Source organism: Brachyistius frenatus, unplaced genomic scaffold, assembly GCF_029030835.1.
Source record: "Brachyistius frenatus isolate BFR_SWC_R1_liver_20210118 unplaced genomic scaffold, ASM2903083v1 Contig_51, whole genome shotgun sequence".
NCBI lineage: Eukaryota > Metazoa > Chordata > Actinopteri > Embiotocidae > Brachyistius > Brachyistius frenatus.
The window spans coordinates 1,881,112-1,897,326 of record NW_027210650.1 but is presented as its reverse complement, the minus strand read 5'-3'; the positions used below and the strand labels follow the sequence as shown (position 1 = coordinate 1,897,326).

The window sequence follows — 16,215 nt, the reverse complement described above, 5'->3', positions numbered from 1 at the left end:
GAAGCAGGGATTGGAAGAATCGCTTGTGACGAGGGATTACAGCATAGAGAGGGATTCATATAAGATTTAATTCATTCTTACACTGTGGTGTAGACATGCAAAATATCTGGGACAAAATTAGGCCCATCCCGTTTTGCAAAAATCATACAACTGTCAGATGGTCTTAAAATATTTCTATAGCTACCATTGTATACCTTTTAAAATGTATTTGAGTGTGATGGCAGAGAGAAGAGAGCGTAGTCAGATTAATCTCTCTGATAATTCCTGAACGGGACATGCTCTTCTTCTTAAAAGCTAAGCAGGGATGAGACAGGCTTTTCATAATATATTGGGTGTCAAAAAAGAAACAAAAGCACCAAAAAATAATGTGGGTCTTCTCAGTCTTCCTTCATAAACATGCTGTTGAAAGTGCAGCATAAATCCTTATACAAAGGAAGTCTGGATGTGTCAGAGTCAGTAGTTTGAAGCAGAAAGGGGAAATAACATTTTGTTAAAGTGATTAATGTCTCTCTCATCAGTAAATCCATGGAAATAATGAGTCATTTTTTTTTATCTATAAAATACAGACATGTATTACACACTTTAAAATAATATCTTTAAATATTTAGCTGCATTTTCTTTAAAACTGTTTCTGTTTGGACTAGAACCCCAATAACATGAACCTATTTGAAGCTAGATGTTAAAGACAGCATGGACCATTGGATAACTTTATTACAGTTACAAACTTGGTCGAGTCAGACATTTTAGAGCTCAAATTTTGCCTGTTAAATATAGCCACGTTCCAAATGAATATTAAAATGCCTTTGTGATTTGGTTACAGAAGGTCTGTGAGAGCGTGGGACCATTTTAAGAAGAAATTCTGGTCAATATACTGTAGCCCCCTTTTTAATATTAAGATTTCCAAGAAAACAGGACAGCGTTGGGAGGGAGCAATACACAATAATAAATTATGTAACTAAATTCATAGCCTGGAACTTGCAATTTAAACCACTGTCATAAATAATTGTATTATGCAAGCAGGGAACAAGGATTAGAAAACCGACGAATATTTGTCTTTTCATGTCTTCTCCAGCAGGGGTCAGTCACAGATCACAAGGATACCACTCAGACTTGACTTCTGGATAGTAAAAGATAGTACGATGCCACATTAGAAAGCTTCATAGTGCTCAGTACTCTTTCCAGGCATTCGTAAGAAACAGCAGTATTCATAAAGAAATGTAACCTTAAAGTTAAAATGTTTTAATCCTATTTTTTTTTATGTTAAACATCCATTGAACATCTATTGAACTGGAAAGCTTCACTGAGATTAAACGTTTATCTGTCAAGAGAGTTTAGGTCAAGACAGATGGACCTGAAATCACAAATAGAACCTCTTTGCAGATTATTAAAGATATGTAGGCAAACATATTCTTAAAATGTGCTATATCATCGTGAAAATGACAAAAGTCAATAAAAACACCAAGCTACAAGTGTAAAAACAAGAAAATGGGCAGGTTAGGTGAGGAGTTAGAGTCAGTGTGTGTGTGTGTGTGTGTGTGTGTGTGTGTGTGTGTGTGTGTTTGCGTGCGTGCGCGCGCGCGCGCGCGTGCGTCGGAGGGTGGTGGGGGGGACTTGGTTGTGTTTGAGCATTGGGTAACTGCAGCAGAGCTGCTCGGTGTTTCGTCGAGGAGAGGAGAGGAGAGGACGACGACTCAGAGGATTTTTAGCTCCGAGGAAACCAGCAGGTGAGTTGAGTCCTCTCCTGCTTTTGTATGTTGTTGTTGTTGTTGTTTTGGTGTTTTTTTTTTTTTTTTTTTTTTTTGTACCTTCACCGCGTCTTCGAGCTGCTTCCTACTTTTCCTACCCTCTGTGCATGAATCCGTACTCAGGTGAAGGTGACCAAACAATGTGCAGTGCTGTCTCCCCCCCCCCCTCCCCCCCTCTCCTCCTCTCAGTGCTGCAGTCCAGGTCGGACAGGTGCGCTTGGGGTGTATGTCCTCACGTTCACAGCGGGTGCAGACAATACGCCAGATGTTACTTCAACGCCATATTGGTGAAAGTTAGATGTAGTAAATGATGTGTTAGAGTAGGGTTTGTGTCCGTGTTAGGACGCTCTTAAAGTCACTAATTCATCCGACTTGAGTCGAAGATAGAAAATCATATATAGGTACGTTGCGGTTCTTTTTTTTTTTTTTTTTTTTTTTTTAAAGGTTTGTTTCGGCGTTTTACTTCTGGAGGACGTTTGGAATTTTAGATAAAGGAGACAAAGACAATGGGGCTGAGAGAAGGATGCTGGTGGTTCCTTGTGTCTATAAAAGATGTGAATATAGTGGCTTTATTGAGGCTAAATAGGCCTATGTATTTGATTTATTCTTTATGGATCACTTATAAGGCATGAATATATTGGAAAGAAGTAGGCTGCATAGCTCCATTAATGTGGAAATTGCTCCATATTCCCTTGTTACCTATTCAAAAGCCGACTTGAGCAAAAGCACACTATCAGCAGCCAAGTGTGCTTTGGTTAGTAATTAGAAGTACTCAAGATATGCACAATGGACAATTTCAGAGTGTATCATCTGTATAGTGTTATGGAAGGTCAAGATGGAACTGATTTGAATGGTTTCATATACTTTTGAGAAGTTTATTCATTAATAATCTGCATATTTTATTGTTTTATATCATGTCTTACATGAAATATCATATTTTAACATAAACGTGTCAAAAAAGTACAATGTTTTCTCTTCAAATTCAGCCAAAATAAGTGTAAAGTAGCATAAAAAGGAAATACTCAAGCATACTACAAATGCTGCTTCCATCATTGCTGGTGAGGAGTCATAAATCTGGAGGAGTTCGTGATCCATCACTGGTCTGTAAATGTTAATATGACTTTAATAAATGATTCTTAGTGAGGTATAAAGTCTACAGTTGTAAAAGTCACCATTATGCATTAAAGAAATACTTAAAAAACAATAACAATATTATTAATTCAATTACTGGCCATCCCTCTGGTTCAGATGGGGGCGGGAGATTGTAGAGTGTGTAGAGAGAAGCACAATGCTTATCATTGATTTTTAGAATTTAAATTGTTTTTATTTGCCGGCTGAAATTTGTGAAGCAGTTCATTGAAACATAACATAAATAAACAGAATATGCAGTGTTTGTGCATTACTCTTCATAAGAGGGTATTCAACATCAATGGCGGGTGGAAAAAAACCCAGATACATTCACATAAGGTTCGAGATTCATCCTGATTTTGATCACAAAAACTTAAAAAAGCTAAAGCACTAGCTTTTACTCTTGAGATAAAATGACTATTATGAGTTAAAAGACAAAGTTAATGTCCTAATGTGCCATTCATTTGACTTTCTTTGGGAGTTTAAATCAAAATGAATGTTATTTCATTAAAATGTTGACAGCCGCTGAGCTGGGATTGGTTGTGGTAAGCGGGAAGCGTCTGTCATCAAACATCATAGATAGTGGATGATGTTAGAAGTGTCACCAAGCAGAAGAAATTAATGTTTAAACTCACTGTATTTTTAGCCATTAGAGTCCCAAGAAGAAGTCATTACACATGATTATTTGTGAGTGTGACGGCAACCAGACCCCAACAGGAAACAATTCTTCCACAGCTGGTGTATATTTTCTGTGGAAAAAGAGAGGCAGATAATTTACATATATATCCACATTACAGTGCACATAACCCCACAGGGTGAAGCCCCTTTCATTGTTCTCTTATTGAGCAAGTAATCTCATTTATAGTTCAACTGTGTGCCGGCTCTTATTGGTTTGGGATTAAAAAAATTAAAAAAAAGGATGTATAGATATCATATTCAAGTGTGGCATACAGTCCATGATACATAACCCCATTCAAAGCAAAACAGTAATCAAAGGTATGACAGCGTGTTTGGCATTTTTAGTGGCATCGTTTGAAAGGACATGCAGGAAGAGCTGTTTTATTGATCTTCCTGCAGAAATGTCAGACTCGGTATCCTCCTGCTCCTGCCTGACAGCGGCTCAAAAAGCTACTTTTCAGACGTTTTTACTTTCTGCGTAGACTAATAATGTCTTTGTTTCGGGATGTTTGATGAACACCGTCACTGAATTTAACCTAAAAACGACCCCGCAGGTGTGGGTTCAGCTCTGTGGATCAATAAACAGGATGAAATTGATGAAAAGGTGTTTTTTTGGCCGCCGCCTTGCTGTTGTTGTCGTTTCGATTCCTCCTCGTCTCCCGTCACGCATGAGACACTGTTCGTGCCACCGCCGAGGCAGATGTGTTTACCTTTCCCTCCTGGAGTTATCCGGCTTTTATAACTGTGACGACATGATGTTTTCAACACTCAACAAGCACGTACGACGTCGGTGCAGATGCGTTGAGAGACGGTGTTTGCTGAGTCTTACATGAGGGCAGCAGATGAGGAAGAACACGAGAGAGGCCCTCTTCATCTGCTGCCCTCTATTTTGCCTCAGCTTTTCTGGAGGTGCATCAACAGTCATCAAACAACACAGAGTCATGTTGCACCGTTGCTCTCCCTTCACTCGCAATGTCAAAGGGAAACTGCTCTGATTTTACACATCAAAGCGTGTTTACCGGTCTTGTGGAGCGCTAATGCATACGTGAGAAAGTTTCCTTGGCTCTACAGGGAGCTGGGGGAAGACGGATAAAAACACATTTCACCAGTGCCGGTGGGGTTCAACTAAAACTTTGGAAATGTAAAAAAAAATATGGAGGTGTGGAGTTAGAAGGAGGTGAGTCGGACTGATGTCTGTGGCCCGAACCTCATCTGTGCTTGAAGCGACGACAACTTGAGGCCACGTTAGCTGCTGCTCGCACAACACACCGAAACTTCCAACCGGAAAGTTCACGGCCAAGTTGCATTGTGGGTGATGCAGGTGCCAAATTTTAAAAGTGTGGAATGACAAAAAAGGTTCTTACTGGTTCTGCTGCATTATTTCGTGAATCTGAATCCGGATCTGTTATATAAGTGCCATGCTAAATCTCTTAAGTTAAATCTAAGGTAAGTGTTTTTGTTTAACTGGTAGTTAATGCTTATTACTGTATTTAATAAGGACAATAACACCCTTAACAACTATTAAGTAAGGCATAAGTTGATACCTTAATTAACATGAACTAAATGATTATTTATCCATTAACTAACTGTTAATTAAGTAGTAGTTAATGCTTATTACTGTATTTAATAAGGACAATTAACACCCTTAATAACTATTAAGTAAGGCATAAGTTGATACCTTAATTAACATGAACTAAATGATTATTTATACCATTAACTAACTGTTAATTAACTAGTAGTTAATGCTTATTACTGTATTTAATAAGGACAATTAACACCCTTAATAACTATTAAGTAAGGCATAAGTTGATACCTTAATTAACATGAATTAAATGATTATTTATACCATTAACTAACTGTTAATTAACTGGTAGTTAATGCTTATTACTGTTTTTAATAAGGACAATTAACACCATTAATAACTATTAAGTAAGGCATAAGTTGATAACTTCATTAATGTGAACTAAATGATTATTTATACCATTAACTAACTGTTAATTAACTAGTAGTTAATGCTTATTACTGTATTTAATAAGGACAATTAACACCCTTAATAATTATTAAGTAAGGCATAAGTTGATACCTTAATTAACATGAACTAAATGATTATTTATACCATAATATAATGACTAATTGGTGCTACAGCTCCTTATCTAAACCAAACATCCTGTTTACTGTCCAATATGTGTTTTCATCACAACAACGGTAGGTTTTGAGGCCCGACCGCGGGCATCACATTGACTAAATAGTTCTGGACAGACACACGGTCAGGGGTTCCCTGCACCATAACTCGACCTCTTCCCCATCTCCTCTCCCTCTTCATCATCGAACAGGTTAGTTTCAGAGCTCGGCACCCAAACGGCTGACAGAGAGGTCATTAGCCCCATTGTGATTCATGCTGCGAGTGATTAGCAGCAGCAGCCGTGGCGAGATTAAGCTGGGAATTCTCCAGCGTGGCTGCGCGGCGGAGCGGGATCCACAGTGTTGACCCTTTGATCAGTGACAGAGCCCGAGAACGGGCAGCCAGGCGGAGATTGTGCTGATGGCACGGGGCCTAATCTTGAGATTATCCATCATGCTGCTCCAGTGTGCACACAGCTAATTAAGAGATGGAGTTGTGTGTTGCAAATCTCACGTCACAGGGATGCATTATTTAACACCCCAAACTTTTTTAATGGTCTTTCCTGCAACGGCACCTCAGTAATTCTCTTTGGCGAATTGTTTGTAATCAGAGAGCGATAATGAAAATTAGCAAGTAATTTTCTCTTCATGCTGTCAAGCAGACGAGAGACTTCACGCATTTATGACTAATGGATTCATTAAAGTTCATTGTTGATGCTTTGAAATATCTTTTTTTTAACATTGGGAACATTAAGGGCAGCTTGGAAATGCTTTTACATTTTATGATTTTGTTGCAGTGATGACCTGTTCAGTTGTTTTCTAACACTTCACGTCTGTACTTTTAACGAATGCCTGAAAGTAACCGTGTACATTTACTCACGCAATGTACTTAGATACAGTTGAGGTATGTTTTTGGTTATTTTAGACTTATGCTTCACTACTTTTTAAGAGAAATGCTGCACTATGTAATCCACTAGATTCCTTTAAAATCTATATTCACTGTTGATTCTGAATAATAAATGCATTGCATTGCTGGGATGAGCTTTATTTTGTCTCCCAATTGATTGATTTATTATATTATAATACACCAGAGTTGATTTTCTGCATGTGACTACGTTTGTTATTTTTAAGTGCATTTTGCTAAAAGGCTTTTTCTAAGTTGAAGGATGTGAGAGTTTGGATATTACCAACGTGCACAGTACTGTCGCACTCAGATAGCAGAGTCCTTGTTCTGCAAACGCACGGTTTGTTCTTAAAGTGACTGAGCTCCAGTTCCTCCTCAATGCAACAGCATAGTTTGGTATGCTGGAGCATTTCTCTTTTGGTTAAACAAATTGTTTTTCTCTTTCTCTGCAGAGACTGAGTAAGCTCTCAGCTGGAGGATAATCAAAGAGTCTGCATCTGGTTGCAGCCGGGCCCCGCAGATACACACTTTTTGTTTAGTGCACAACAAATTAAGTGCAAGCGAGGCTGTGCTTCGAGGCTGTGCTTCGACGCGGGTCTGCGGTTTTTCAAGATGGGAGATCAGAGGTCAGTCCAGCCGCCCCTGGTCCTGCTACTAAGCCTGATGCTCCTCAGCAGGCTGTCGCAGCTGTGGGCCTTCCCGTTCAGCCCGTCCCTGGACCTGGACGTCACTCCCAGGACGACCGTCTTCTCAAAAGGTGAGGAGCAAACAATCTTGTTGATTCGAGGTTTTAACCTGCTTTTGGGAGGGGGGGCATGTCAGGTTAAATGGAAGGTGCTGAGGTACAGTAGCGTGCCGGTATTATAAATAACAAGAGTGATTTTAAAAACATGGTCAGTAAATAGGGCTTCAGCAGTCTCAGTGACACTTAAACTACTTCTTCTTATCTTAATCTCATCAGATATAAAGACAGAGATGTGATGTGTTTCTGATTCAGTGTGACTTACAGTCAGAGGATATCGTCCATCTCTGGAGTCTTCTGTGAATACAGGCCCATAAATCCGCTTGGAAATTGTAGAAAATAAATGCTCCTTTATAACTCCATAATGTGGCGGAGAATCATTACACTTTTCACGTTTTCTCCAGTGTTAAAGCAATCCAGTATCCCGAGGGCACACTGCAAACAGGAATTGCAAACTTTTAGAGAGTTTGTCATATCTGTAATGGAGCCAATCTGCCAAAATGTAAGCAAATATTGACTAAAAAAACGCAGGGCTCAAGTTGCCGCCCACAACCGAACTCATTGAATGAATGGCAACACTAGACTTCCTGATTACATCCCCCAAAGCGTTTTTGCAACAGTAGATGTAAAACATTACAACACGGTTATCGCCCCAATAGAAATAAGACAAACAACTGTGACGAAGTCCGTTGACATTAATAAAAGGAGGGATGTTATTGGAATTGGTCTTGAGGGGGTCGGCGGTGTCACACTTTTCTAAAAACGTCTGCTCCAGATGCCTCCACGCAAAACACACGTGCACGAGCCCGGTAAAAATACTCACCTCACTGTCCTTATTTTTGCTGCTGCTCCGGCTGCTTCCTTCCCCTCCCCGTGAAAGAAGTGGCACAGTTTTTCCGAAGTTGGCCCCGAAGACAGCTCTTTTCATGCACCGAGTTATTAATCGTCTCTCTCATGCCCTGTCCTAGATCACACAGCTCAGCAAACATTCCTAATGAAACAATAGACGAGAGGCCGCCGTAAATGAGGAACCTGAGCACAGTAGACCTGATCAGTGTCCGTGCAGAAAATACTGCTGAACAGGCGTGTTTTGGTATTTACACACGTCACCGGCACCTCTACCTTTTCCCTCCCACCAGCTCACCTTCCCCCCCCTCTCTCCCCTCCCCCTCCCCCTCTCCTCGCACCCCCCAATCACTGCGGCAGAGGCTACCGTCGCGGCTGCAGCGAGGAAGGAGGGAACTCCGGCACCGGCAGCCTGGATGCCTCTTATACCGCCACTCCACCCCTCTCCACTTTTTCTTCCTCTTCAAGTCCTCTGAGGACGAGTATTATTAGCGGACGGGCGGAGTGAACAGGGGGCCGGCTCCGTCGCCAGCCGGGCTCTCCGGTGCAATGTCATATAAGCTGTTGAGAGTGTTGCAGTGTGGAGATGATATTTCGGAGATGGGAGAATACGCTGATGTTCGGAATCACAATCAGTCTGAGCGATGAGAATATAGCAGAGGAGGAGCCCCTTTTTTTTTTTTTTTTGCTGTGTGTGCTGCATTTCCTTGATCCAACCTGAGAGGATCATCCGTTTCGTTGCTGTGTCGTCCTTAAAGGTCCACGTTTCGCTTCATAATGCAGTGATTTGCTGTTTGTAGACACTGCAGATCTACAAAATGCACAAATACTACTTAAACAAAAAGTAGTTCCGATCCAGAGATCCGATTGGTCAACTGAAGATAACTCGATATATCGCTCCGCCTTCTCAATGGCAAATATATAATTGGATAGTCATATTCATATAATATGCAATATAAAGTTGTTAAAAGCAGTTCGGTTTTAACACGACACGGTGCTAAAATCTAAAAGTCCATCGACATCTTTTTTCAGCAGATATCTTAGTTACAACAAGACTGAGCTAGCTAAGAAGTTTTGTGTTTATGTGCTGTATTTATTCACTTTGAGATATGATGTTTAGAAAGCCTCTGTTGCTAGGGTCGTTGCTAAGGGTAGGCCTACTTCCTGGAGTAGTAAGCATTGCGTACGTTACGTAAGAGTCTGCTGACGCGACTGATTGTTTTGAAGGTTCTTAGTCATACCCCGTCTATTGCCATGGAAACAGAGCTCGCACGAACAAAAAGTTTTACTGTTTGAGAGGGAATATTTCATTTAATAGGTCATTTGTTGTTTATTCAGTGATGTTTACGACCGCATCACTCGTGCCTGTAATGACGTTAAAGCTCACCCTCTCGTGTAATGTTGCTTGAACACGGCCCTGCTTTTACGACCGCCGCTGTTTACTGGACCCGTTGGGAGCTGAAGCCTCGAACTGATGACTGATATCGTTTGGTGATTTATCAAACAAATGAAAAGAACGCACTCGGTTGACTCTGAAGAGTTCATCAGACTGAGCTCTTTCATTAAGCCTCATTAAGTAGGTTTCGAAGTGCATCACGGACCGAACTTATTGCCGTTCCGTTCTGAGAGCCTCGTCCCGACCGTCATGCTCGTGGCGGTTTATTTACACATCTCTGCCGCGGATTATAAATCATACATACTCTGCTCACAGCGGGTACGTGTCTGTGCTGCAGCCAGAGGCGGTCTATCGGCGCACATTTTTTTTTTTCCCTCCGTGCCCTCGTAGAAAGTTGTCCTTGACCTACTTCTCTAGTTGTCAGGGGAGGCGAGTGAGTGCATGTGAGAGTGCAGGATGTGCACGTGTGTCAGCATGCGTCTCATCAGTCTCAGAGTGCACCCGTGTGTGTGTGTGTGTGTGTGTGTGTGTGTGTGTGTGTGTGTGTGTGTGTGTGTGTGTGTGTGTGTGTGCGCTGGGGCTACTTGGGTATGCATTTAATGTCATGTAAAATCTGCAGACATGCATCCACCCTGTCACTTCAGCAGCGGAGACACATGTCAGCAGGGAGGATGGACGGAGGCCGCGTCCCTTCGCGTGAAGATGACATGTGGGGGTGTCACTTCCTGCGGGAGGATTCCCATTGTGTGTGTGTGAGTTAGCCGGGGTTGAGGGGGCGCTCATTAATTTACCGGTGGCCTGCGCGAGTGGGAGTAAAAGGACACGCCGCATCAGAGGGAGTTCAGATTTATGATGCAAGATGACTTCATGCACTCTCAGATGGAAATCTCGAGGGACGGGTACGTCGGAAACGCCACCATCAGCTCCAGGAGAAATTAAATGATTGAAAATGAACGTTTCCATCCAATGATGTTCATTTAAATCTTTAATAATGTTCAACAGATTGTTTATTGGCATAAACCCAAAGATATTTATCAACCTGCGACTTTGCAGTTCCCCCGTGGAGCATTTGTGTTGTTTTGGTGTCCCACAGCTTCACTGTGTTGACTCAAATATAATCGAATGTCACCACATGTGTGCTGGATGTCTCAAGAAGTATGTATAGTACATAAGTAAATAATGGTTTTGACATATGCAGTTGAAATCCGACAGTACGTAGGAGTTGTATTTACACTTTAGTTCTGCTGCTCCCACGTGGCCAGAAATTCAGTGCAAACAGGTTACGTTAAAGTCACAAAAGAAATCCTCCATGCAAGAAAAACTATCGTACTTTTCAACCTGGGTCTTGATCTTATATTTGTGTCTAAGGATGCTCCGTTGCACAGATCCAGAAACGCATCATTACCAAAACATCATCCACGGGAGCAAGCAGCAAAAGCTTTCCAAACAACGTCTAACTTTAGATAAATCATTTCCACTAAGCAAACACAGACTGCATTCGGGTTTTTTTTAGTTTGTTAGCTAACCAAACTACCCGCATGTAGGAATGTATGTAAAAAGCAATTTTTACCACAACAGACATGATAAATGTGATCAAAATATTGTTTGCTTATCAATATAACTTTATGGCTGTGGGCTTTAATAAATATTCAGGATCTTTTCCATTTAAAAAGGAGATATATTGGCTGAATTCCAAATTGCATACTTTTTCTTTTTACTTTTGGTACGTACTGCAGCTCGCCTTAAAAAGTATGTACTGTTGCATGTAGTGTGCATATAATTTCAGACATACTATTTCTTCATTAAAATACACCTTAAACTTTGAACCTCACATTACTGCAATCCATTGCGCGACATTTGAAGTAAAAAGAAAAAGGATGGAAAGTCTCGTCTTCGTCCTTTTGGAAATTGCAACTGGGCAGAGCATTAGCGCCGACATCTCTGAGTCTCAATCGATGTGACGAATCTTCCGCTGCAAAGGATTGTGGGTCAGAACAGCCAGAGAAACATGCTGGCCAGCAGACTGCAAAATACAACCGGATGTAGTGGGACATCCTGGTGTTTTTGACATACTACAGTTCACATACTATGAATTTGTACATACTAAATAGTATGGTAGTATGAGTATTGGAGCACACAGTATTTATATACAGTTTAGCATTTCAGAAATCCAATTACGTTTGGAGCATTTATGGGCAAATTTGACAACTGAATATAGGTTGTGTTTGTGTGTTTATGACTTATTTTTTCCTCCTCTCCCCGAGGTGTGATTAATACTTGACTGTTTTCTGGATTCAGCTGTTTGCCCTCTGGGCAACCTGCTCCGGCTTCCCCCGCCTGCGCCACCAGACCTGAAATAATGCAGTTGTGAAATATTGATGCTCTGTAAGTTGTCTGTTGCTGCTAGAAGACGCTCAGATGGATAAAGAGGTTTTAGTTGTAAAATTCCTGATGGTCAGCTGTATTATTATTATTATTATTATTATTATTATTATTATTGTGGTAGCAGTAATAAAACCTGCCAGCTTGCTGCTTTATTTTTTTGTAGCTGAGGTGTTTTCTGGATCCAGTGTGGTAATTACAGCGTTGAGGAGGCAGACTGCTGATGATCAACAATTTACTGTTCAGAAATGTCTATTACTGTCTTAGCAAACAGCCGGCGCAGCTGCATCTACTGCGTGTTTTCATGCTTTGGACCCTTCAAATCCACCGAGACTTCCCATGATGCTTCGACAGCATCTCCCTCCTTTCAGTGCGATTCTGACAGGATCTTATTGGTGATTCGCTGATCGCATCTAGCGAGACCTGAAATAACACCGGGACTGCTGTGCGCTGTTGCACGTTGGGGTTGTGTTTGGCTTTCTTTTTCCCAGATGAAAGTCTTGGCTGGGTTTCATCTCATTCTGCAGCCTCCCCCGGTTTAACAAAGCGAAAGTTTTGGCATCTGATACGAGCTCTTAAACAGGTATTGTGTTTGTGTCATTGTTAATAGCGTGCCACTTTGACATGATACCTGACCAGTAAACTGAGTATACACTTCCTTTTTCTTGTAACCATTAAAAAATTTTATAATTTCCACTTTAGGAATGACTTGCAGGCACATGTACGCTTGCATTTTGCCTTAGTGGTATCTATCCGTGCCAACAATGGGGGTGGCCCTTTGAGGATGCAGGTATTTGCATGATATAATTCTACATCCAGAGGTTGCAGTAAATCTCTGATTTAATAAGCGATTTGCTTGTCGGAGAAACAACAGACCGATCACAGCATTATAGGCGGGATTAAGAGAAGGCACGTCATTTAAAGCGTCTACTTAAGTGAGACAGCCTGAGACTGATACAACTGGACATGTTGCTGTCCATGTACAGAAATAACATTGACAGTGATGCAAATCAAGAGTTAAACATTTTAATGCAGCTCCTGTGTTAACTGAAACTGACATTGATGAGAAAAAAAACAACAAAAAAAAGGCGACCTCACTCTATGCAAGAGATGAATGGTAACCATAGCAACAGTACTTCCTGTAACTACCTTTAGTGAAACTAGTCTAACGATGGGTTTAAAGTACTCTACAAAGAAAGTTTAGGAAATAGATTTAAATCTGAACACGGCTTCTGTGTTTGCCGGTGGTACCCAGTGGTGGAAGGAGTACTCCGATCTTTTACTTTTTTTTTTTAAAGTATCAATACAACAATGGAAAAAATATGAAAAAAAAAACTGTATTGAAAATCTTACTTAAGTAAAATTGCATAGGTACTGTCAGCAAATTGTACTTAAAGTATCAGAAGAAAAAGTGCTCTGTGTGCAAAATGGCCCAGTTTAGAGTCCTATATTTATCATATATAAATTATTTGAATATTACTTCATTGATATTAATGAATAAATATTGGTGGAGCTAATTTCAACATACTACACTGTTGTAGTTTCTAAATATTATATAATAATGCATATACAGCAACTGATCATATATTGTTAGGTATAAAATATTGAGCTAAAAAGTACGTAAAGCTGTCCGGTAAATGAAGTGGAGTGGAAGCAGAAAGTAGCATGAAATGGAAATAAAACATTCCTTCCCACGAACTGATAACATCTAATGTTTTCATGTGGAGAATAATGGACTCGGCAGAAGACGCGTCACCGCACTTCACATTTCCACCTCTGCCTATTTTCATATCCAAGGCCAGCTGTGTATATTTGCTTACATAACGCAGAGTCATGTTCATTGACTCTCGCGCCTGGTAAAGAAAATGCAGAGGAGATTACATAATGCGGGGAGAGAGTCGACAACAACTGACACGTCTCTGACACTGTCCGAAGAAGTTAAGTCAGTCGCTCCTTCCGGCATTTGTTCCCAAATCTTTTTCGTTAGCACGTGTTTGTGTGTGCGTGTCACATGCTGTCCGTAGCGGGTCCAGTGATCAGTGAGTCACACAGGAAGTCACACACACATAACAGATGACAGTGGTAGACACACACACACACACACACACACACACACACACACACACACACACACACACACACACACACACACACACACACACACACACACACACACACACACACACACACACACACACACACACACAGAGTGGATTTACTATCATCTCAGACCCCACATGGAGGATTACAAATATCTCAGAGCATGAGTGCGCACATTCTGGTTGTGCCACCTGTGACGGCTCAAACACAGTCATTCTGGCACACACACACACACACACACACACACACACACACACACACACACACACACACACACACACACACACACACACACACACACACACACACACACACACACACACACACACACACACACACACAGAGGGTGACACTTGTATACAAGATGACAGTAGTAAATAGAAACCAGCCAGCAGGCTAAGAGGCTCTTGGCACACCTCAGTGCTCTGTTGACTTTCCTCATAGATTTTTGCAGCAGAGCACAAGGTGCAGTGTTGTGTGTGTGTGTGTGTGTGTGTGTGTGTGTGTGTGTGTGTGTGTGTGTGTGTGTGTGTGTGTGTGTGTGTGTGTGTGTGTGTGTGTGTGTGTGTGTGTGTGTGTGCTGTGGATACAAAACTGGCTTCAGGGAACAGTCGGGCGACATCTGCGTGGGCCTATTGCTGATTTGATATTCATGGCCATGCTCGTGCGGATGAAAAGTTGTTGAAATATTCTGATTCTTACTTTGTGTATATCTGCCTTATCTGCACCAGTCAATATCTGTATAGTAACAGTGAGTACATGTAGTGAGGGGGTGCTAGACCTCAACAAAGGTAGTATTTTTTTTTGTTCAAACAGCGATGTTTCGCGAAACATAAACAATTTGTTTTGGTTCCTAAACCAGACCTTAACCAAAGCTTTGTGAAATTAGTATTTTTATTTTTGAAAATGTCATCAGAAATTTGAAAATGCTCACATACGTTTGCAAAAGTTCACATAGTTGTGTATTTGTACTTCCCACACTGAGTAAAAGCTCTATACTTTCTGCATTTGTGTTGTGGTTTGTCGTGTTTGTGCATTCAGGTAAAGAACAAAATCCCAATTTCTTCTCGTAAATCTTCACGTCAAGCCGACAGATTGGTTCTTAAACTGTGATTGCAACTCATTGATTTTCGCCTCAGTGATTCAGACTAAACGGAAGATTGTTTTTTGGTTTTTTTAACATCTGTGTGTGTGTCTCGTCACTAAAACATCGAACAACGCTCGGGTCGCGTCACGCCGGACCCGAGTCCAAGGTCGCTCCGCCTCGGGGGGCCCGGGGACGTTTTGTGTCACCGTAGACCTTCTCCTCAGCGCTCTGCTTGTTATATCGTGCGGCCACTATTTTCACAAGATAGAAACCCAAGGCTTTTTGCTCACCCTCAGATGACTCACGAGTAGCGGTCTCTTTCGCGTTGCCTTGGGGCGCACTCGTGTTTGCGTAACTTCTACTTCGAACGCGATGTCGGAGCATGTGCTGCTGCTCTCCTGAGGAGGACAATGATTATGCATTTTTGTCCGCGTGCTTGTTTTAGTTTTCTGCATTCACTTCCTCTGTCACGCTCTCCTCGGATATATGTGTAGGTTTGTGTTTTTGTTGTGTGTGTGTGTGTGTGTGTGTGTGTGTGGTACCCCGCTGCCAGCCTTGGCCCTTCCTGCCAGAGCACGCCCACCCACCCTCCGGATGAATCCCCCTCCTGGCGTGTCCTGACCTTTGGCTGTGTTGGAGGAGTTGCTCATTGCTCACTCAAATCGGAGGCTGACTGGCGGAGACATTATAGGTGACAGTCACACGGTCCTTTCTGTGGATTTTCATCGAGAGCTCCAGACGTTTTGCTGTCGCGGGAAGCGTCGGCGAACGATCTTAAAAAGTTTAGTTCACAGAGTTGAACTTTTTGAATTGATCGGTCTGCAAACAAAACTTTGTACTGCTCAAGTTCATTTCTGAGATTTGCGGAAGCATGACAACGTCACAAAACAGAGGTCAGAGAACACGCCGGCGGCCAGATGATAACAAACCACGAGAAACAAACCACTAGCTGCTGCAAACATCCATCATAACTGAAGGACTAGTTGAACTTTAAAGTACCCTTAAAGTACTCGGTCTCGATTAAACCTGGTTTAGATAATCTGGCTAAACTTTTGACTTGTTTATACAAAGGAAAAACAAAGAAAG

The 16,215-nt window shown here is 41.5% G+C and overlaps 1 protein-coding gene across 1 annotated transcript in view; it reads left to right on the top strand.

Moving 5' to 3' along the window:
* Nucleotides 1–1,672: 1,672 nt before the first annotated feature.
* The window catches only part of sema4gb (sema domain, immunoglobulin domain (Ig), transmembrane domain (TM) and short cytoplasmic domain, (semaphorin) 4Gb), a 36,996-nt gene continuing 22,453 nt past the window's right edge, over nucleotides 1,673–16,215 (top strand). Inside the window, exons 1-2 of the mRNA XM_069704664.1 lie at nucleotides 1,673–1,724; nucleotides 7,029–7,333. Of these exons, the coding sequence (XP_069560765.1) occupies nucleotides 7,189–7,333 (145 nt within the window). The 5' untranslated portion in view covers nucleotides 1,673–1,724; nucleotides 7,029–7,188. The remainder of the gene's footprint in view (nucleotides 1,725–7,028; nucleotides 7,334–16,215) is intronic.